At 38.1% G+C, this 24,183-nt stretch overlaps 1 protein-coding gene across 1 annotated transcript in view; it reads left to right on the plus strand.

Annotated features, from left to right (window-relative positions):
- The first annotated feature begins 7,336 nt into the window (after positions 1-7,336).
- The window catches only part of LOC120873987 (gastric triacylglycerol lipase-like), a 32,801-nt gene continuing 15,954 nt past the window's right edge, over positions 7,337-24,183 (plus strand). Inside the window, exons 1-4 of the mRNA XM_040255177.1 lie at positions 7,337-7,438; positions 7,654-7,771; positions 8,504-8,696; positions 9,756-9,865. Of these exons, the coding sequence (XP_040111111.1) occupies positions 7,337-7,438; positions 7,654-7,771; positions 8,504-8,696; positions 9,756-9,865 (523 nt within the window). The remainder of the gene's footprint in view (positions 7,439-7,653; positions 7,772-8,503; positions 8,697-9,755; positions 9,866-24,183) is intronic.

The following is a 24,183-nucleotide window of genomic DNA, read 5'->3' on the forward strand; positions in this document are numbered from 1 at the left end:
ATAAGTTAAATAAGCAGGGTAATATACAATATTATACAGTCTTGACGTACTCCTTTCCCAATTTAGAACAAGTCTGTTGTTTCATGTCCAGTTCTAACTGTTGCTTCTTGATCTGCATACAGATTTCTCAAGACACAGGTCAGGTGGTCTGGTATTTCCATCTCTTTAAGAATATTACACAGTTTGTTGTGATCCACACAGTCAAAGGCTTTGGCATTTTCAATAAAGCAGAAGTAGATGTTTTTCTGGAAATCTCACTTTTTTGATGATCCAGTGGATGTTGGCCATTTGATCTCTGGTTCCTCTGCCTTTTCTAAAACCAGCATAGACATCTGGAAGTTCACAGGTCAGGGACTGTAGAAGTCTGGCTTGGAGAATTTTAGCACTACTTTGCTAGCATGTTAGATGAGTGCAATTGTGCAGTAGTTTGAGCATTCTTTGGCATTACCTTTCTTTGGAATTTGAATGAAAACTGACCTTTTCCAGTCCTGTGGCCACTGCTGAATTTTCCTAATTTGCTGGCATACTGAGTGCTTATTTCCACAGCATTGTCTTTTAGGATTTGAAATAGCTCAACTGGAATTCTATCCATAGTGGATATGGTCGTCCAGTCTCATTCTTTGCTTGTGACTGTCCAGTTTTTCCAGCACCATTTAGAAAGTGAAAATGAACTCACTCAGTCATGTCCTACTATTTGTGACCCCATGGACTGTAACCCACCAGGCTCCTCCATCCATGGAATTTTCTAGGCAAGAGTACTGGAGTGGGTTGCCATTTATTGAAGTGAGTCTCTTTTTTTTTCCCTACTTACATTGTTGACTCTCTTGTGATGAATTAACTAACCATATATGTGCACATTTGTTTCTGGGTTCTCAATTCTCTTCCATTGATCTATGTGTTTATTCTTATGTAAATATCATACTGTTTTGGCTACTATAGCTTTGAAATATAGTTTGAAATCAGAAACTGAGATGCTTTGTTCTTCTTTCTTAAGATTGCTTTGGCTCTTTGTGGTCTTTTATGTTTCCATACAAATTTTAGGATGTGTGCTCTATTTCTATTTAAAAAAATAGCTATTGAAATTTTGATAGGACTTGCATTGGACCTATGGATTACTTTAGGTAAGATGAAAAGTTTATATTAATTCTTTTTGTCATGAGTGCAGAATATCTCTACATTTATTTCTATTTTCTCAATATCTTTCATTAATGTCTTACAGTTTTCAGTGTATAAGTATTTCACCTAATTATTGTTGTTCAGTTGCTAAGTTGTGTCCAACTCTTTGTGACCCCATGAACCAGGCTCCTCTGTCCATGTGGTTCTCCAGGCAAGATTATAGGAGTAGGTTGCCATTTCCTTCTTCTTGTTTACATTTATTTTAGGTATTTTCTCCTTTTTGATGCAATTGTAAGAGGGATTGGTTTTTTTCATCTATATTTCTCATAGTTCATTTTTAGTGACTAGAAATGCAATAGACTTCTGTATATTGAGTTTGTACCCTGAAACTCTACAGAATTTATTTTAATTTTCCTTGATGGAGTCCTTAGGATTTTCCATATTTAATATGTCATTTGCTGCCAGGGTCCAGCCCCAGTGGATCCAGGGTAATTCAAAGCAGGGACGGCGTGGCGAGGAAAAACTTATTTATTGAGAAATATAAAGAGAGATTAGGAAGAAATAGCACAGTAGGAAAATTTAGTGGAGAAAAGAGGCTGAATAGCTTGGTTTATGGGGAAAGTCAATAAAACTTCAGGACAAGAAGTTTGCACCATCTACGTTAGGCCACTGGCACTCGTTTGAATAGCGGAGGGTGCCCTGCCTTGGGCTCCCTCTCTCATGGGACTTAGAAGCCAGGGCAAGTAAGTAGACATGGTGAGCCTCCCCACTCTATATGGGAATTCAGCCTGAAGACAGAGTAAAGAAGACACGGGGGAAACCAGTCCAGTGACTGGCCCCTCCTCTATTGTAAAGGCTTTTTATACCTTTTTTTGTACATAGAGATCAATGGATAATATAAAATTATACAGCATCAGCAGCCCTGACTCTTATCAAGACCAGGCTTTCTCTTTGCATACCTAGTTGTATACACAAGTCTTAGGTAATTTACATCATCTTATGGCCAGAAGGCTAATTAACGTTTTACGGCGACCCTTTTCTGATAAGAGTTTGTCAACCAGAAGACTTATTTGTGTTGTTCTTCCCAAAGTCTGGTGCCACTCTCAGAAAGCACTAAATAAAGTTACATTCTTACATAGCAAGGATACAACAATTTATAACAAGTAAAAGGAGTACTGTGATTTATAACAAAGAGAAAAGTAATTAACTCAAAAGTCTAGTGTTGCTAACATCAAAACTACTATATACCTATTTCTGCATCCTGATTACATTGATTAATATCCTCCAAGGTGCCTAAAAGATAAAGAATATGGAGGCCTGGCAGCAGTCATTGACTCAACGGTGAAACCCATCACCAATATGATTTCTAGCTTTTTAGAAAAGGCTCCGTATCTTTAAGATGCTTTAAGCTTCGTGCCTCTCGCAGTTGGGGGCCATAAACAATTCACAAGTTTGTAAAAGTCCCCAACTGTTAGGCAAGTTAGAGAGCCATCAAAGGGGTTTGAGTTGAAACATTCTTTTCATATGCAGGAGACTGTTAACTGAAGCCCTGAGTTAACTTTTTCCAGAGAATGTCAGAAGAGTGGAAAGCACAGTACAATAAAGCAGGCAGACTCTGGTTTTGGGGGGTAGATGTTCAGGAAAACCCTGGGGGAACCCCTGAAGCCTGACTCGACTTGCCCATCAGGCCTCTCTGCATGACCTTGTCATGGTGGGATCTCCCGTTCTGGCTCTCGGCAATTTGCCAATAGTGAAAATTTTACTTTTTCCTTTATGATTTGGATCTCTTTTTCTTTTTTTCATTCCACAGAATGACTTGAGACTCATCCGTGTTTGTTCACTTTTATTACTGAGTAGAATTCTATTGAATGGATAGAGAAATAGTTTGTTTATGCCACTGTCTTGAGAGTACTTTTATTATAACTTAAGGCAATGGCACCCCACTCCAGTACTCTTGCCTGGAAAATCCCATGGAAGGAGGAGCCTGGTAGGCTGCAGTCCATGGGGTCGCTAAGAGTCAGACACGACTGAGCGACTTCACTTTCACTTTTCACTTTCATGCATTGGAGAAGGCAATGGCAACCCACTCCAGTGTTCTTGCCTGGAGAATCCCAGGGACGGTGGAGCCTGGTGGGCTGCACAGAGTCGGACACGACTGAAGCAACTTAGCAGCAGCAGCAGCAGCAGCAAGTCAAATCAGGAAGAAATACTCCAACATGGGTTTTTTTTCTTGTATTTTCTTTTAATATTCTAGATTCTTTAATTTTTACATTAATTTTAGTATCAGCTTGTTAAGTTTTACCAAAGAGTTTGATAAAATTTTTACTGGAATCTATTGAATATATAGAAAAAATTGAGATAGTTGACATCTTAATAATGCTAAGATAATATCAGCATCAAGGAAATATAGAATATTCCTCTTTTTTGTTCCCCTGTTTAACAACTAAAAATCAACATCAATCATAAACTAGAAAATCTCTTTGGGAGTTGTAGAATCCAGCACCTCATTACAAAAGACCCAAGAAAAGTCTAACCCACCTCTGTATGGGCTGTGGAACCATCAGAAGCCTGTGAAACTGTTGCTGTTGTTCAGTCACTAACACAAAGATTCACAGCTGTAACTGAGAAAACCTGCGGGATGCTGATGTGGATCGGCACCTAGCGATGAGAAGAACTTTGCAGAGGTCCAGCCATCTGGAAGGGATTCTAGCACATCACTGGAGAAAAAAATTACAAGTTTTAAAGCCCTGGGGAAGATCCTGGTGTACCAGTGCTGGGCCAGTACTGGACTGTTCACATACAATTTTCTTAAGATGGTAGTGAAGTGACAGTCGCTCAGTTGTGTCCGATTCTTTGCCACTCCATGTACTAGAGAGTCCATGGAATTCTTCAGGCCAGAATACTGGAGTGGGTAGCCTTTCCCTTCTCCAGGGGATCTTCCAAACCCAGGGATTGAACCCAGGTCTCCTGCATTGCAGGTGGATTCTTTAATAACTGAGCACAAGGGAAGCCCTTAAGATGGTAGAATTCACATTAAATATTCAGAACACAATAAAATATCATCTCAATACATAAATAAATAAAATTTCATTCTATTTATGTGTGTAATATTTGGCATTAGATATTTCTTAATTTAGGCAAACACAACCATGGAAAAGCTTGTGATAAAAATTATTTTGCTCTCAAATTTTGAAAATTATTCCAGTGGGACATACTGACTTGTTTTAATATAAATGTGATTCTTTATGAGTTAAAGTGTTTCTACCCAAGTGTGGGAGAAGACTTGATAATTGTTACAATTAAGAAAACCCAAAGAACAAGGAAGCAGGAGGCAGAGTTTCAGCAGGTGATAAATCAAAAAGAATGAATTTCTAAATATGTTTTGGAACTGTATCCTTTTGGTGATTTACTGCTTATGTAATTTTTGACTTGCTGTTTGGCAAATATTGGAGTTCACTGGAAATGCAGTGACTGTGAATTTTTGGGAAAGGTCACCCCAAACATACACATGTAAACCTGGGAGGCCTGGCGTGCTGCAGTTCATGGGGTTGCAAAGAGTCGGACATGAGTGAGTGACTGAACTGAGCTGAAATGAATGTACCTATATGTGAAATTTATTTCTACCTTAAGTAAAATATAATTTTCCATTGAACTTTTAAACCTTGATTATATGTATATAATTTTTTCTAGGAGTTTTCTTCTTTTTCTCCTTTTTGGGGTTTGATTTCATGATTTGGGAAAAAGAAAGAACAAGCAATGCTCTGAATGTGTAACAGGAACATGCCATATGTACAGTGGGCTCTACCTCCTCACTATGAAGTTCTTAACCTGGAAAAAAGCCTGACTGATTTTCAAATCAACATGGGTAGAATGGTACTCTATTCACAATCTCTATGAGCAGTAGTAAGAGTTTGGAAAAATATTCAGTTTTTATTAACAATGTTTGTGGGGTCTTCTGGAAAAGCTCATTTATTTTAGCAATTCAAGAATGTCTATAGTGTTTATAACTATCAAAAACGACCAGCTTATGTTCCTCACAGTCACCAGTCTTGGTATCCTATGGACGTCTTCCTCCTTGGTTCTCTCTCTCTCATCTCTAATTGTTTCCTTCCCTCTGCCTTCTCTCCTAGGCTACCTCTATCATTAAAACCTGAAAGCTTTGAATTGAGCTCTATTCAGCCTTGGTCAAAAGAACATACACAAATTCATTTCTTTAGGAAAATATAACCCTAATAAACTCTGAAGAGACTCATATCATGAATGAGATAGACTATTTATTTTAATTTGTGATAAAAGATAAAGGGACATAGGTAGCTCTTAAGAATAGTAGGGTCAATCATTTTTTTATTTTATTTTAGCTGTTAGTACATATATGATTTCTAATAAGTGAAAGCCACTCAGTTGTGTCTGATTCTTTGTGACTCCATGGACTATACAATATCCATAGAATTCTTCAGGCCAGAATACTGGAATGAGTAGCCTTTCCCTTCTCCAGGGGATATTCCCAACCCAGGGATTGAACCCAGGTCTCCCCCATTGCAGGCAGATTCTTTACCAGCTGAGCCACAAGGGAAGCCCGCTTATTAGAAATCATTTATGGAGCTAACAAATAGTTAGGTTTGAAAAGTACTACTAATAGTATGATTAATTTTCATTTATTGAGCAGCAAATGCTTATGGAGCCAAGATCTGAGCAGGATGCTCTATAGCTACCTTGTTACCCAACCATCCTTTTGTTTGACCAAGTCTAAAGCCTTAGTCTACCTATGGGATTTTAGGAGCAAGCAAGCAAGCCCTGAGTTGACCTGAAGTGAAAGGGACTGAGAAATGCATGGATTGTACAGGCAAGAGAGCAAGTAGAAAGAGTCGGTACTACTGAGCTATCACTAGGTTGTAAGTTCCTTGAAGGCAGAGAACATGCCATTCCTTCATGTTTTCCTTGGGCTAATTTTTTTTTTTTCAAATGATAATGTCAAGTTTAGAGCAGAATACTGCAGCTGTGGAAACCTACAGCCTTATTTGGATATGATGTATTTGAACAGAGCATAGGGGAAAATATTAAGTTTGAAACTGAAAAAATTACAGTTGCAAATGGAACACAATGGAGCACTTGCATGTTAGGGGTGGGAGCACGGGTATGTTAGTGCAGGCTCCCTTGAGAAAAGTATTCATTAGGAAAAGGGAAGAGTTGATGGCAATCGTTGCAATAGGAATGGAGAGGAATCAGGACACCTGAAGTTACAAATAGAGCAGTGGTTATCGATTGTCATATTTATCATGTGAGTGATACAGCGGGTGAACAAAAGAGTTATTAAGTGGGTCATCTTTGAATCCAGATATTTTAAAACAATAATATAAAAATGTATCTGTATTGTCAATGTTTGAGTAACATTTGGTCTGCCATTTTGAGGGGATTAAAGCAAGTTTTCACATACAAAACAGACAGACCTTGTTTTATTCACAGTTTCAAGAAAGACAACCATTCTGAGTGTTGGCTTTCTCCCCCTTTTCTGACAGATGGTGTATCATCTTCTTAGGGCTGCTGGAGCAAAGTACCACAAGTGGGTTGCTTAAAATAACAGGAAATTATTATCTTACATTTGTGGAATCTGCACATCTAAAACCAAGGTGTTTGAAGGGCTATGCTCCCTCCAGAACATATAAAGAAATCTTTCAATGTCTTTTCCTAGGTGTTGGTAGTTTGCCAGTAATCTCTTTTGCCCCTTGGTTTCCATTCTCTCTGCCTTCACATGGCCATCTTCTTAGAAGACCATTCATATGGGATTAAGGGTTCACCCTACTCCTGGATGGCCTCATCTTAACTTAAATTTCATCTGTAATAACTCTACTTCCAAACGCAGTGACATTCAGAGGTATTGAGGACTTCAATATATCTATTTTGGGGGTGTCAGTGGGAGACCAACTCAAACCATAACAGATGGTAAATAGCAAATATCTACAAGGGTAGATTGATAAAAGGTCCTTTGGAAAAGTAGAATCATGTACAAAACTGAATAAATGACCAGAATAGCAGAAGTACTATAAACATTTTCTAATTGAAAAAGTGATGAGAAACAGGAGAATGATATGACAGAGAAGGTAATAAGTGAAAAATAAGTGAAGAAACGAGCAAGGCAGCTCAATATCATGACTTCATGTTATATTGTAAGATTTACCACATGATGCAATAAGTCTTTTTTTTTTTCCCTAATAGGTTGAAAATGTGGTGGCTACTTGTAACAGTGTGTTTCATCCACATGTCTGGAAATGCATTTTGTTTCCTTGGAAAAATTGCTGAGAACCCTGAAGCCAGTATGAATGTTGTAAGTTATTCATATCACTAATATTTTAAAAACAACACTTCCAAAGATATTGATGCTCTTGTTCTCATTAATTCTTTTAAAATATCTTTTATTATAAAGTTTGAAAGATTTCTTTACATAATATATGTTAACAATCAATGAGAAGTTTTACAATAGGAATCATAAAAGTGGCCCAGTAAACTCATGAAGCTAATTTTTTTTTCCCCTCCATTCAGAGTCAGATGCTTTCCTTCTGGGGCTACCCAAGTGAAGTGCATAAAGTTATAACTGCAGATGGGTATGTCCTTCAGGTCTATTGGGTTCCTCATGGAAAGAAAGATGCTAATCATTTAGGTAGGACTGGTTTTTGTTCAGTCACTAAGTTGTGCTCCACTGTTTTGCAACCCCATGGACTGTAGCCTGCCCGGGTCCTCTGTCCATGGAGTATCCTGGCAAGAATACTGAAGTGGGCTGCCACTTCCTTCTCCAGGGGATCTTCCTGACCCAGGAACTGAAACCACACCTCCTGTGTTGGCAGGCAGATTCTTTACCACTGAGTCACCAGGGAAGCTTGGGGGAACTGGAATGACGGGAAAAGATGAGTCTACATTCCAATCAAATGTATTCTAATTCTAGAACATGAGATTAAGTTACTCACAAGGGGGAAAAAAAAATCCTTGATCCACCTTGGACTTCTGAGATTAAGCTAAGGGTCTGAGTGATACCGGATTTACACTGGCTTCTATGATGTGAAGCACACTGGCCCACGATTTTAGTTTGTTGTGCCTGGTGGGGACTCAGAGTCCCTGAATAGCAGGCCCATTTAATTAACATTATGCTGAATTTCCTTATAATATAATTTTTTCAATAGCTTTTTGAGTTTAATTGCCATACAACCAACTGCACACAATTTAAAGTATATAGCAGCACACATTTTGTCATCTGAGAAAATATCACGATTAAGATAACAATTAAAAAAATATTCCCCCCACCAAGCAAACTTATTTAATTCTAGTCTTCCTATATTTATGTTTCTCTGAGAATAAGGAGTGAGTTTATAAAGGTTTGAATGATTTTCTTCCTTAGGTCAGAGACCTGTTGTGTTTCTGCAGCATGGTCTTCTTGGATCAGCCACAAACTGGATTTCCAACCTGCCCAACAACAGCCTGGGCTTCCTCCTGGCAGATGCCGGTTATGACGTGTGGCTGGGGAACAGCAGAGGAGACACCCAGGAACATGTATACTATTCACCAGACTCCCCTGAACTCTGGGCTTTCAGGTAAAGAAAGGGAGAATTAAAAATTAATATCGAGTTAAAATCAGTAGTCACTGCTTCCAATCCAGTCATATCTTAACAAATCCCACTTCAAGTAGGAGGAGAAGGAAGTCCTTTGATTCTAATCTATCTTAGATTTTTCATACACCTCATTCCAAGGGTAGTTTTCCTCCTAATTGTGATCCCAGTGCCCACTATTACGAGATTCCCTGAATCTGCTTTTCCACAAGGATTGAGCAAAATGAGTAAGCAAGGAAATTTGTTGCCCCCGACAATTTCTAAAGGAACATCCACATGGATTTAAACCCAGCTGGGGTTCATGGACAACAACTCTCATCAGCAATAATGAAGTGGAGGGGGAGACAATGAAATTCAGACACCATGGAGAGATTATCAAAGATTTTCTCTTACTCGCCTTCTGGTGCCTTATCTCTGGGAATTACTAGTGGAAGTGGAACAGAAGAGAAGTTGGTTGATGGAACTGAGGCACAAAAGTGCTCTAAAAATTCTAGGAACCGAATGAAATGTCGTCTGTCCCAAGTATAGTGAGGAAGAGGAAGACCAAGAGGAGAGGAGACTAGAGATGCCGACAAGCCAGGATCAGGATGGGCAGTGTAGGTCACAATGAGGGCCTTGGAGCTCATTCTAAGTGTAAGGAGAAGCTTCTGGAAAGTTTTAACAGAGGGAGGGCATAACCTGTTCTCATTTTCAAAAACTTATTATGGATAACTTGTAAAGAATAAAATAGAGAAATATTTTGTATGACATGGTAGTGGAAGACTAAATACAAGTCATTATTAAATCTGACAGTCAGTTTCAGGGATTGAAGTAGTCCCCAACTACAAATGCTATGGTGTTTCAAATTGGATCAAATTGCAGATATCATGCTGTGCTTTAGAAATAATGTCAGCTCTTTATAGGAAGTTACCACCAAAAAGCCCCTGACACTCAAATAGCCTATAAACAGCAATATTTAGAGCATCCAGTTTTCTATTTTTCAAAGGAAGCTTTAGCTTAAATAACAAAGATGTGTATTTAGTTTATTTTGTCTTTTTCTTACAGCTTTGATGAAATGGTTGAATATGACCTTCCATCCACAACTGATTTCATCTTAAGGAGAACAGGACAGGAGAAGCTATACTATGTTGGCCATTCCCAAGGCACCACCATTGGTAGGTAAAAGCAATTAGCAAGTAGTGTAGTTCGTATAGATCCTTTTCCAGTGGTTGTGCAGGCATGTTGGTCATCATGCTTGCTAACTGCTTTCCATTCATTGTATAATGCAAAGTCTACAACAGCCCGCTGATATAAGGCCATTATTATTCCTATTCCTTGCATAGGGAAGCAAAATAGTGGGTAAAGAAATAGTTTGTGTAAGATAATGTAGTTATTACAGGTAGGGTAGCTCATATCCTAGGTCAAGCAATCTGACATCCAAACCAATGCTCTGAAACTTTCTACCACATGGTCTCTGGTCTCAGTTTATTTAATATGCAGAGTACATCATGAGAAATGCTGGGCTGGAAGAAACACAAGCTGGAATCAAGATTGCCGGGAGAAATATCAATAACCTCAGATATGCAGATGACACCACCCTTATGGCAGAAAGTGAAGAGGAGCTAAAAAGCCTCTTGATGAAAGTGAAAGTGGAGAGTGAAAAAGTTGGATTAAAGCTCAACATTCAGAAAACGAAGATCATGGCATCCGGTCCCATCACTTCATGGGAAATAGATGGGGAAACAGTGGAAACAGTGTCAGACTTTATTTTTGGTGACTCCAAAATCACTGCAGATGGTGATTGCAGCCATGGAATTAAAAGACGCTTACTCCTTGGAAGAAAAGTTATGACCAACCTAGACAGCATAAGGAAAAGCAGAGACATTACTTTGCCGACTAAGGTCTGTCTAGTCAAGGCTATGGTTTTTCCAGTGGTCATGTATATGGATGTGAGATTTGGACTGTGAAAAAGGCTGAGCGCAGAAGAATTGATGCTTTTGAACTGTGGTGTTGGAGAAGACTCTTGAGAGTCCCTTGGACTGCAAGGAGATCCAACCAGCCCATTCTGAAGATCAACCCTGGGATTTCCTTGGAAGGAATGATGCTAAAGCTGAAACTCCAGTACTTTGGCCACCTCATGAGAAGAGTTGACTCATTGGAAAAGACTCTGATGCAGGAGGAGAAGGGGACAACCAAGGGTGAGATGACTGGATGGCATCATTGACTCGATGGACGTGAGTCTGAGTGAACTCCAGGAGTTGGTGATGGACAGGGAGGCCTGGCGTGCTGTGATTCATGGGGTCACAAAGAGTCGGACACAACTCAGCGACTGAACTGAACTGAACCCTATTTATGGATCTCATATAGTACATCCTAGAGATACAGAGGAAAAAGTAAATAGTTTAAAATCTCTGTTTTTCTACTACTAGTACTCTAGCAGGAAGAGGTAGATAAAATGATAAGTAAAATACATATGATGCTAGATAATGGTAGCATTTTTCTATGAAGAGAAAAATAAATCAGATTGGGGAGCATCTGAGGAGTGCTTATGACTGATTTCTATGCTTTTATACAGAACATGTTGAACATAGCTTAACCTTTTCTCAGTGATACAGGGTTATAAAATTATTGCAGTTAGCTGAAATGCAGAAATGTCCTTAAGATTTATTGAGGTATATAGAACTGCTTGTCCTGACAGAAAATTACTCCAAGCTACTGCTCTTTTGAGTATTTAAATATTGAACATTTCCATTCTTACTCACCAGTGGACAGTTTGTCATTGTGTCACCATACTCATAAATTTCAGCAAGTTGTTTCTGCCTTCTAGTTCACATCTACCGGTCAATCTGCTGTGTACATGAAGTTTAGTGAAGTGTCCTTGATGGATTGCATCTACAATGGGATTAAGCTTGTTTTGAGAAGTTACCTTCTGACCCTTTATGGACCTACTGACCCCCACTCAGTGTCAGTAGTGCAGCTACTAATACTCTAGCAGGAGGAGACTGACTCTCCTTGGGAAGGAGTCCTGCTTGATCTGGGTGACCTGCTGGCTCTCATCTTCAGAGTTAGGAAGCCAGATAAGGAACTCCTTAATCAACAGAGTGCTGTTGGAAAGCATGTTCTTCTTCCAGTGGGATCAGGCTGCATATTACTGAGTGGCATAAACCTGAAGTTTTTCTTTCTTTTTGCTTTATTTAAGTTTTTCACAATCTGAAAAGTTTTGTTTCAAGCTGTTCTTAAGTCTAGTCAACATGTCATTATTAACAGTAAGGAGAGATTGGTTGTCCTATGAAATTCAACTTTAAAGAATTTAAGTTAATAATTTTTGATTAGAACCCAGTCTATTTATATGGTACTGTTCTTGAAAACAATTAAAAGCCGATAGGGGCTGAGAATATTGTATACAAATATTGGAATTATCTCAGCTACTCGTTTGTTAAGCATTACTATGTGACTCAGTTCAGTTCAGTCGCTCAGTCATGTCCGACTCTTTGCGACCCCATGAATCGCAGCACGCCAGGCCTCGCTGTTCATCACCATCTCCCGGAGTTCACTCAGACTCACGTCCATCGAGTCCGTGATGCCATCCGGCCATCTCATCCTTGGTTGTCCCCTTCTCCTCCTGCCCCTAATCCCTCCCAGATCAGAGTCTTTTCCAGTGAGTCAACTGTTCTCATGAGGTGGCCAAAGTACTGGAGTTTGAGCTTTAGCATCATTCCTTCCAAAGAAATCTCAGGGTTGATCTCCTTCAGAATGGGCTGGTTGGATCTCCTTGCAGTCCAAGGGACTCTCAAGAGTCTTCTCCAACACCACAGTTGAAAAACAGCAATTCTTCGGTGCTCAGGCTTCTTCACAGTTCAACTCTCACATCCATACATGACCACAGGAAAAACCAGAGCCTTGACTAGACGGACCTTAGTCGGCAAAGTAATGTCTCTGCTTTTCAACATGCTATCTAGGTTGGTCATAACTTTTCTTCCAAGGAGTAAGCGTCTTTTAGTTTCATGGCTGCAGTCACCATCTGCAGTGATTCTGGAGCCCAAAAAAATAAAGTCTGACACTGTTTCCACTGTTTCCCCATCTATTTCCCATGAAGTGATGGGACCGGATGCCATTATCTTCGTTTTCTGAATGTTGAGCTTTAGGCCAACTTTTTCGCTCTCCTCTTTCACTTTCATCAAGAGGCTTTTTAACTCCTCTTCACTTTCTGCCATAAGAGTGGTGTCATCTGCATATCTGAGGTTGTTGATATTTCTCCCAGCAATCTTGATTCCAGCTTGTGTTTCTTCCAGTCCAGCATTTCTCATGATGTACTCTGCATATAAGTTAAATAAGCAGGGTGATAATATACAGCCTTGATGTACTCCTTTTCCTATTTGGAACCAGTCTGTTGTTCCATGTCCAGTTCTAACTGTTGATTCCTGACCTGCATACAGATTTCTCAAGAGGCAGGTCAGGAGGTCTGGTATTCCCATCTCTTTCAGAATTTTCCACAGTTGATTGTGATCCACACAGTCAAAGGCTTTGCCATAGTCAATAAAGCAGAAATAGATGTGTTTCTGGAACTCTCTTGGCTTTTTCCATGATCCAGCAGATGCTGGCAATTTGATCTCTGGTTCCTCTGCCTTTTCTAAAACCAGCTTGAACATCAGGGAGTTCACGGTTCACATATTGCTGAAGCCTGGCTTGGAGAATTTTGAGCATTACTTTACTAGTATGTGAGATGAGTGCAATTGTGCAGTAGTTTGAACATTCTTTGACATTGCCTTTCTTTGGAATTGGAATGAAAACTGAACTTTTCCAGTGCTGTGGCCACTGGTGAGTTTTCCAAATTTGCTGGCATATTGCGTGCAGTACTTTCACAGCATCATCTTTCTGGATTTGAAACAGCTCAATTGGAATTCCATCACCTCCACTAGCTTTGTTCGTAGTGATGCTTTCTAAGGCTCACTTGACTTCACATTCCAAGATGTCTGGTTCTAGATTAGTGATCACATCATCATGACTATCTGGGTCGTGAAGACCTTTTTTGTACTGTTCTTCCGTGTATTCTTGCCACCTCTTCTTAATATCTTCTGCTTCTGTTAGGTCCATACCATTTCTGTCCTTTACCGAGGCCATCTTTGCATGAAATGTTCCCTTGGTATCTCGAATTTTCCTGAAGAGATCTCTAGTCTTTCCCAATCTGTTGTTTTCCTCTATTTCTTTGCATCGATCGCTAAAGAAGGCTTTCTTATCTCTTCTTGCTATTCTTTGGAACTCTGCATTTAGATGCCTATATCTTTCCTTTTCTCCTTTGCTTTTCACCTCTCTTCTCTTCACAGCTATAAGGCCTCCCAGACAGCCATTTTGCTTTTTTGCATTTCTTTTCCATGGGGATGGTCTTGATCCCTGTCTCCTGTACAATGTCATGAACCTCATTCCATAGTTCATCAGGCACTCTATCTATCAGATCTAGGCCCTTAAATCTATTTCCCACTTCCACTGTATAATCATAACGGATTTGATTTAGGTCATACCTGAATGGTCTAGCGGTTTTCCCTACTTTCTTCAATTTAAGTCTGAATTTGGTAATAAGAAGTTCACTAAGCGCGGGCGGCTGCGAGGGCCCACTCACTCAGCGCGGCCAAGAGGAGCTACCCCGCGTCCGAGGTCAGGAGCAGTGGCCTAGAGTGCTAGGCTGCGATGGTGCAGGAACGGCCGAGAGTCGCTACCCCGCGTCCAAGGCCAGGGGCGGCGGCCAGGAGGAGACACCCCGCGTCCAAGGCCAGGGGCGGTGACCCTGAGGAGCCACCCCGAGCCCGAGGCCAAGGGCGGCAGCTGGGAAGAGTCACCTCCTCAGTAATACATTGAAAATATTCTTTTATTTCTTCCTTCTTTCATGAATTATACTGGACAGAATGCGTTTTTCCTTCACAAGTTATCTTTCAAATACGTCATTTTCAGATCCTGTTTGGAGAAAAAGATTTTTTATCCAACACATACATTAACAAGTTCATTGGTCAAAATGTGTGAAACTATGTGGTAGTTGATGCAGTTTGTAAAAATTTATTTTCATTATTCGCTGGGTATGATCCACAAAATTTAAATGAAGTAAGGGTCACATGATTTAAAGTAAATTTTTTGTTGGTGTCTTAATGATGCTATTTCGTTAATAGCGGAGACAAGTTAACTTATCCAATATATGTATATCTTAAACTGCTTGATATAGGAAAACTGTATTATAATCCAAGCTATACCTTGCTCATAAATTCTGAAATTCAGTATTCCTGGGATGGTGTAATCAATACAGCTACGTAGATAATTCAAGTAAACACTTTCTCATCATGCATGAATGTATGTGTAAAAGAATTTTCATTTTTTTCCTCGATTTGCCTCATTTCAATAAATCTAGTATCATTGTCAAGGCACTGATTATTCAGTTTAAGACTTCTTTCTCAGGAAAAATGTCTTTGCTCAAACATTATCATATAAAAACAGTTAGATTGCTCTGGCAATGGACAATGCTTCATTCTAAACTGACTGAGGAGGAATCTGAATCATAGAGGTAACACAGGTTTACTATAATGAAAAATTCTGATTCTTGAAAAGGAACTAATTATTGACAAATGTGTATGTTTTTCTTTTTTATAGAGTCATCCTGATGTGTACTTAACACAGAATCCAGCAGGAATGTCAGTTCAAAATGTCTTACACATTCGTCAAGTATGACTTTTCAATCATTCTATCACTCAGTATTGATGGAACTTCCAATACTTATAAAAAGGTATGGAGAAAAAAAAGCATGGCTATGTGTTATATTTTAAACACTGACTATGGAGACTAGAGTAAGATAAATTATTCCAGAACTTAAATCTCAATCAAATAACTTTTATTTAGTGTTGTCAGACTTAACAAATAAATATACCGGGCACTCATTTAAATTTTAATTTCATATAAATGAATATATTTTCAGTATATCTACTATAGTGTTCTGAATTTAGTTAAGTTAGAGTCCAATATGTTATCTGGTAACCCATTTTTTAAAAATCCCATCATAAAGGAAACCATTTGAGTTTTTAGCAAAAAAAGGAAAATATTTCATAGATACGTCCATCAGTTCAGCTCAGTCGCTCTGTCGTGTCTGATTCTGCAACTCCGTGGACTGCAGCGCGCCAGGCCTCCCTGTCCATCACCAACTCCCGGAGCTTACACAAAGTCATGTCCATCCAGTCAGTGATGCCATCCAACCATCTCACCCTCTGTCGGCCCCTTCTCCTCCCACCTTCAGTCTTTCCCAGCATCAGGGTCTTTTCTAGAGAGTCAGTTCCTTGCATCAGGTGGCCAAAGTATTGGAGTTTCAGCTTCAGCATCAGTCCATAACATTTCTGCAATTTATTTTCATAGTCTCTTTAACAATGACAACAATAATGACAATTTATATGTTATCTCCAAGCAGATGGCAATAAGTGGCAAATTTTTTGAACATTTCCCCCGTTCTTTCCTTTCAATCTTTCTTTCTGCTCCCTCTCTCTGTGTCCTCTTTCTTCTCTTTTTTGAAAGCTCTCCTCCTTTATGGGTCTTAGTGATTCTCTGTTTGTTACTGTAGCCAGTGTACTACATTTTTTGGGGAAATAAAAGAGAACTCCTTTGATATCAAAAACAGATAAAGACCAGTGACTGGGGATTGAGAGGATGTGAATTGTTTCTTTCCTTTACGTTCAAAAGTGATAGCTTTCTTTTATATTCAAAATGAAAAACTGGTACAAATATATTTTATGTCAACTTAGCATCAGTTTCAACACTCTTCAGAGTCTGATGATAGATGGAGACTCTAAGAACATTTGAGATAAATGAGGAAATTATGATAAATTTTCTTTTTACTCTTCCAGAAGATTTTCACATGTGATAGACAAAATGTTGGAAACAAAGTGACTTCACGTTGCTAATATCATGTCCTAAGGTGTAAACAGATACCTACACACAGAGTGCAAGAGCATCTTGTTCCAAGGCACAAATTCTTGAAATCTATAGATGATTGATACTCTTGGATTCCATGTGCCTTCATTGCCCTGACAGTTTTTACTCCACCTACCTATAATCAGCAAATCAACATATGTCCTTAGAAGAGATGCCTCATCTCATTATCTTATTTACAGACACATGTTTAGGACATTTCCACTGCCAGCTTCTCCATTTTTTAAAGAAAAGATATTTCTTGAACTCTTCCTGCCTCACAATTACAATGCTACAAAACTCCCATTTTTTCCTCCTTCCAATTCTAAGACAATTCTTTTGTACCATAAATCTTGGTCTTATATTCCAAAAATTACTTTGTTCTAGACTATCATTGGAAAATTTTTACCACATAAAGGATAAAAACTTTTCCTAGATATCAGTTCTTAATGCAAATGTTAACAATTCTGTTTGAAAATGTATTTTGATACTTGAATTTTAAAGCAATAAGCATCTTTTATACCCATAATAAATTAGTATTCCACATTTCATTTGTGCTGTAAGAATTTATTAATTTGGATCTTGGTGATTTGAAATGTTTAATCTTTTAAAAATATTTACAGACTGAAATTGCTTTGTACATACCATCAAAATAAAATATAAAGCACAACTTAATGATATAAGTTTGAGCTTTAACTTGACAAGCATTCATTTATCTCTGTGAAATAATACAGTTTTTTCATCTTTTTATTGTGTTCTTCCTGCAATCCCATGGACTGTAGCCTACCAGGATCCTCTGTCCATGGAATTTTCCAGGCAAGAGTACTGGAGTAGGTTGCCATTTCCTTCTCCAGGGGATCTTCCTGACCCAGGGATCGAACCCAGGTCTCCCACATTGCAAGCAGATGCTTTACCATCTGATCTACCAGGGAAGCCCAAATAGTATGTTCAGTTCAGTCGCTCAGTTGTGTCCGACTCTTTGCGACCCCATGAATTGCAGCACACCAGGCCTGCCTGTTCACTCAAACTCACATCCATTGAGTCGGTGATGCCATCCAGCCATCTCATCCTCTGTCATCCCCTTTTCCTCCTGCCCCCAATCCCTCCCAGCATCAGAGTCTTTTCCAATGAGTCACCTCTTCACATGAGGTGGCCAAAGTTACTATAGTTCAAACATTATCAAAATGTGTACTTAACTTCCTTAATGTTTTCCTGAAAAGTATGCTGCTGGGCTGCTGCTGCTAAGTTGCTTCATTCATGTCCGACTCTGTGTGACCCCCAGATGGCAGCCCACCAGGCTCCGCCATCGCTGGGATTCTCCAGGCAAGAACACTATGCCTAAATTTTAGTCCTCTGGGAGTATATTTTAGCAGTCATTCATCTAGGAAAACATTAATAACATTGTGGTAGAAAGAAGACTGGACTTATAAATGAGTGATAGTGAGTCAATAGATTGTATTGTAAAATAAGGGAATTAGATCCAGTAGTTTCTAGTTCTACTTATTTTGTAAGATTTTATAAGTAATAGTTTATTTTATATTTAGTTAAGACTATTAATAAAAGTACATTTTAAGCTTATGACTGGGGAAATCCATTTCTAAATATTCTACATTATAGTCAGGTAAGGTCATACTTTAAAATTTTAACTATTTGGCTCTTTGGGGAAGACATGGATGAAAATATATTAAATATCCAACAAACCACTTATTTTTAAAAGATAATGCAATGTTTTATGTTTTAGAAAGATGATGTAGATAGACCTAAGTATGGGTTCAAATAATAAAGCATAAGTGTTTTTTATGACAATATCACAAACAGTAAAATTCCATAGATTGTGCCATTTGAACCTCACAAAACCTTGTGATATTCATCAGATATTTATTAATATCACTATTTGACAAATAAATGGCTAAAGCACACAGAGCTTCTAGTTTGTGAAAATCATTTGGCTAGTACAATTGAAGGCGTGGGCAATAGTCCATTTCTGTCTGACAATGTTTGCGATTCTATAGATAATTCCTATTAACTTAGTTAACAGGTAAATGCCATTATGGCTTCAAGGAAGAATAAAACAATCAAACTGCTGCTGCTACTAAGTTGCTTCAGTTGTGCCCGACTCTGGATGACCCCATAAATGGCAGCCCACCAGGTTCCCCCATCCCTGGGGTTCTCCAGGCAAGAACACTGGAATGGGTTGTCATTTCCTTCTCCAATGCATGAAAGTGAAGTCGTTCAGTCGTGTCCGACTCTTAGCGACCCCATGGACTTCAGCCTACCAGGCTCCTCCACCCATGGGATTGTCCAGACAATACTAATGGAGTGGGTTGCCATTGCCTTCTCGGAATAACCAACTTACTAGTCCTCATTTGGTATGTTAACATAAACCTTACTATTTCTCATTTCTCTTTAGCCCATTCTTCCACTATACCATGTGGAGGATATGAAGGTTCCAACTGCAACGTGGAGTGGTAGACAGGACATTTTGACAATTCCAAAAGATGTTAAGAATTTGGAAGCCAAAGTCTCTAATTTCATTTCCAAAAAGAAGATTCCCCACTAGCATCGTCTTGATTTTATAATAAGATTAGATGCTTATAATCAGATTTAAACTGAAATATTTGCAATAATAAATGAAGTTCAATAAGGTTAAAAATCACTCTCATTTTACACATATTTTCCACCTCTTTGAGGTTTTCTTGATTTTCTATACACAAAGGTTGTCTTGCTTGTCTTTTTGTTTGTTTAAACAATATTTTATTTTTAAGTCAGAATCATTTTGCTTTATCATTTGCATTTGTCCAAAGAAATATAAGCACTAATAAAATATTTCATTCATTTTTTCATGCTTTCCATGCCATGGAAATTTTAATATTTTTGACAAGAAGAGAGCTTTTTGAGGAGTAAGCACATTCCTTTCTGGCAATAAAAAATCTTGAGGTACTTATGCGGAAAGAATCCAAGTTGTATGGTATGCATTTGAGCAATGTGGTGTCTCGAGAAATGACTGAAAAAATGCCTGCCATACTTTTGGCAAAGAAGCTTAATGGGACCTTATTAATTAGTCCTCTTAGCTGGAGTTCAATGAGACCAGGTCTTCTGTCCCACCATCTACATGAACCAGGAGCTGTGTTGAAGAAAATTATTATATTAGTGTCCTTTAATGTGGAAAAAAGAAAAATATTTAAGGATCATTTATTTTTTATGGAAAATGCTCACAAAAGAATCAGTAGTTTCACAGAGAAGTTTGTTAACCAATAATTAACATGAAGTATCACAAAGCAAAAATAAAGTGTCAGAAGCTAATATGACTTCTTTCATTGACTCTCAGTTTCATTCATTTTCAGTTATATATTAATCTAAATGAATCTGTCATTTACATATTATGTTGTAGAACTGAGTCATTTCATATGTGTTGAAAGTCCAAGATTAATATGATACTATCAAAACACTTTGGCCTGATTCATTTATCAGTCTTTTTTTTTTTTTTTAACTTTACAATACTGTATTGGTTTTGCCATACCTTGACATGAATCCACCACAGGTGTACATGAGTTCCCAACCCTGAACCCCACTCCCACCACCCTCCCAATATCATCTCTCTGGGTCATCCCAGTGCACCAGCCCCAAGCATCCTGTATCCTGTATTGAACCTAGACTAGCGATTTGTTTCTTACATGATAGTATACATGTTTCAGTGCCATTCTCCCAAATCATCCTACCCTCTCCCTCTCCCACAGAGTCCAAAAAGTCTGTTCTTTACATCTGTGTCTCTTTTGCTGTCTCGCATATAGGGTTATCATTACCATCTTTCTAAATTCCATATATATGTGTTAGTATACTGTATTGGTGTTTTTCTTTCTGGCTTACTTCACTCTGTATAATCAGCTCCAGTGTCATCCACCTCATTAGAACTGATTTAAATGTATTATTTTTAATGGCTGAGTAATATTCCATAGTGTATATGTACCACAGCTTTCTTATCCATTCGTCTGCTGATGGACATCTAGGTTGCTTCCATGTCCTGGCTATTATAAACAGTGCTGCGATGAACATTGGGGTACACGTGTCTCTTTCAATTCTGGTTTCCTTGGTGTGTATGCCTAGCAGTGGAATTGCTGGGTGATGAGGCAGTTCTATTTCCAGTTTTTTAAGGAATCTCCACACTGTTCTCCATAGTGGCTGTACTAGTTTGCATTCCCACCAACAGTGTAAGAGGGTTCCCTTTTCTCCACACCCTCTCCAGCATTTATTGCTTGTGAACTTTTGGATCACAGCCATTCTGACTGGTGTGAAATGGTACCTCATTGTGGTCTTGATTTGCATTTCTCTGATAATGAGTGATGTTGAGCATCTTTTCATGTGTTTGTTAGCCATTCGTATGTCTTCTTCGGAGAAATGTCTATTTAGTTCTTTTGCCCATTTTTTTATTGGGTCGTTTATTCTTCTGGAACTGAGCTGCAGGAGTTGCTTGTATATTTTTGAGATTAGTTGTTTGTCAGTTGCTTCATTTGCTATTATTTTCTCCCATTCCAAAGGCTGCCTTTTCACCTTGCTTATAGTTTCTTTTGTTGTGCAGAAGATTTTAATTTTAATTAGATCCCATTTGATTATTTTTGCTTTTATTTCCAGTATTCTGGGAGGTGGATCATAGAGGATCCTGCTGTGATTTATGTCGGAGAGTGTTTTGCCTATGTTCTCCTCTAGGAGTTTTATAGTTTCTGGTCATACATTTAGATCTTTAATCCATTTTGAGTTTATTTTTGTGAATGGTGTTAGAAAGTGTTCTAGTTTCATTCTTTTACAAGTTTTCCCAGCACCACTTGTTAAAGAGATTGTCTTTAATCCATTGTATATGTTTGCCTCCTTTGTCTAAGATAAGGTGTCCACAGATGTGTGAATTTATCTCTGGGCTTTCTATTTTGTTCCATTGATCTATATTTCTGTTTTTTGTGCCAGTACCATACTGTCTTGGTGACTGTGGCTTTGTAGTAGAGCCTGAAGTCAGGCAGATTGATTCCTCCAGTTCCATTCTTCTTTCTCAAGATTGCTTTGGCTATTCGAGGTTTTTTGTATTTCCATACAATTGTGAAATTATTTGTTCTAGCTCTGAAAAATACCACTGGTAGCTTGATAGGGATTGCATTGAATCTATAGACTGCTTTGCGTAGTATACTCATTTTCACTATATTGATTCTTCTGATCCATGAACATGGTATATTTCTCCATCTATTAGTGTCCTCTTTGATTTCTTTCATCAGTGTTTTATAGTTCTCTATATATAGGTCTTTAGTTTATTTAGGTAGATATATTCCCAAGTATTTTATTCTTTTCATTGCAATGGTGAATGGAATTGTTTCCTTAATTTCTTTTTCTGCTTTCTCATTATTAGTGTATAGGAATGCAAGGGATTTCTGTGTGTTGATTTTAAATCCCGCAACTTTACTGTATTCATTGATTAGTTCTAGTAGTTTTCTGGTGGAGTCTTTAGGGTTTTCTATGTAGAGGATCATGTCATCTGCAAACAGTGAGAGTTTTACTTCTTCTTTTCCAATTTGGATTCCTTTTATTTCTTTTTCTGCTCTGATTGCTGTGGCCAAAACTTCCAGAACTGTGTTGAACAGTAGCAGTGAAAGTGGGCACCCTTGTCTTGTTCCTGATTTTAGGGGAAATTCTTTCAATTTTTCACCATTGAGGATAATGTTTACTGTGGGTTTGTCATATATAGCCTTTATTATGTTGAGGTATGTTCCTTCTATTCCTGCTTTCTGGAGAGTTTTTATCATAAATGGATGTTGAATTTTGTCAAAGGCTTTCTCTGCATCTATTGAGATAATCATAAGCCTTTTATTTTTCAATTTGTTAATGTGGTGAATTACATTGATTGATTTGCAGATATTGAAGAATCCTTGCATCCCTGGGATAAAGCCCACTTGGTCATGGTGTATGATCTTTTTAATGTGTTGCTGGATTCTGACTGCTAGAATTTTGTTAAGGATTTTTGCAACTATGTTCATCAGTGATATTGGCCTGTAGTTTTCTTTTTTGTGTGGCATCTTTGTCAGGTTTTGGTATTAGGGTGATTGTAGCCTCATAGAATGAGTTTGGAAGTTTACCTTCCTCTGCAATTTTCTGGAAGAGTTTGAGTAGGATAGGTGTTAGCTCTTCTCAAAATTTTTGGTAGAATTCAGCTGTGAAGCCGTCTGGACCTGGGCTTTTGTTTGCTGGAAGATTTCTGATTACCATTTCAATTTCTGTGCTTTTGATGGGTCTGTTAAGATTTTCTATTTCTTCCTGGTTCATTTTTGGAAAGTTGTACTTTTCTAAGAATTTGTCCATTTCTTCCACGTTGTCCATTTTATTGGCATATAATTGCTGATAGTAGTCTCTTATGATCCTTTGTATTTCTGTGTTGTCTGTTGTGATCTCTCCATTTTCATTTCTAATTTTATTGATTTTATTCTTCTCCCTTTGTTTCTTGATGAATCTGGCTAATGGTTTGTCAATTTTATTTATCCTTTCAAAGAACCAGCTCTTGGCTTTGTTGATCTTTGCTATGGTCTCTTTTGTTTCTTTTGCATTTATTTCTGCCCTAATTTTTAAGATTTCTTTCTTTCTACTAACCCTGGGGTTCTCCATTTCTTCTTTTTCTAGTTGCTTTAGGTGTAGAGTTAGGTTATTTATTTGACTTTTTTCTTGTTTATTGAGGTATGCCTGTATTGCTATGAACTTTCCCCTTAACACTGCTTTTATAGTGTCCCACATGTTTTGGGTTGTTGTGTTTCATTTTCATTCATTTCTATACATATTTTGATTTCTTTTTTGATTTCTTCTGTGATTTGTTGGTTATTCAGAAGCGTGTTGTTCAGCCTCCATATGTTGGAAGTTTTAATAGTTTTTCTCCTGTAATTGAGATCTAATCTTAATGCATTATGGTCAGAAAAAATGCTTGGAATGATTTCAATTTTTTTGAATTTATCAAGGCTAGATTTATGGCCCAGGATGTGATCTATCCTGGAGAAGGTTCTATGAGCACTTGAGAAAAAGGTGAAATTCATTGTTTTAGGGTGAAATGTCCTATAGATATCAATTAGGTCCAACTGGTCTATTGTATCATTTAAAGTTTGTGTTTCTTTGTTAATTTTCTGTTTAGTTGATCTGTCCATAGGTGTGAGTGGGGTATTAAAGTCTCCCACTATTATTGTGTTAATTTCCCCTTTCATACTTGTTAGCATTTGTCTTACATATTGCAGTGCTCCTATGTTGGGTGCATATATATTTATAATTGTTATATCTTCTTCTTGGATTGATCCTTTGATCACTATGTAGTGTCCTTCTTTGTCTCTTTTCACAGCCTTTGTTTTAAACCAATACAGAATTGTAAAGTAAAATAAAAAATAAAATAAAATAAAAAAATGTCTATTTTATCTGATATGAGTATAGCTACTCCTGCTTTCTTTTGGTCTCTGTTTGCATGGAATATCTTTTTCCAGCCCTTTACTTTCAGTCTGTATGTGTCCCTTGTTTTGAGGTGGGTCTCTTGTAGACAACATATATAGGG

Source organism: Oryx dammah, unplaced genomic scaffold (assembly GCF_014754425.2).
Source record: "Oryx dammah isolate SB20612 unplaced genomic scaffold, SCBI_Odam_1.1 HiC_scaffold_14, whole genome shotgun sequence".
In the NCBI taxonomy this organism is placed as follows: domain Eukaryota; kingdom Metazoa; phylum Chordata; class Mammalia; order Artiodactyla; family Bovidae; genus Oryx; species Oryx dammah.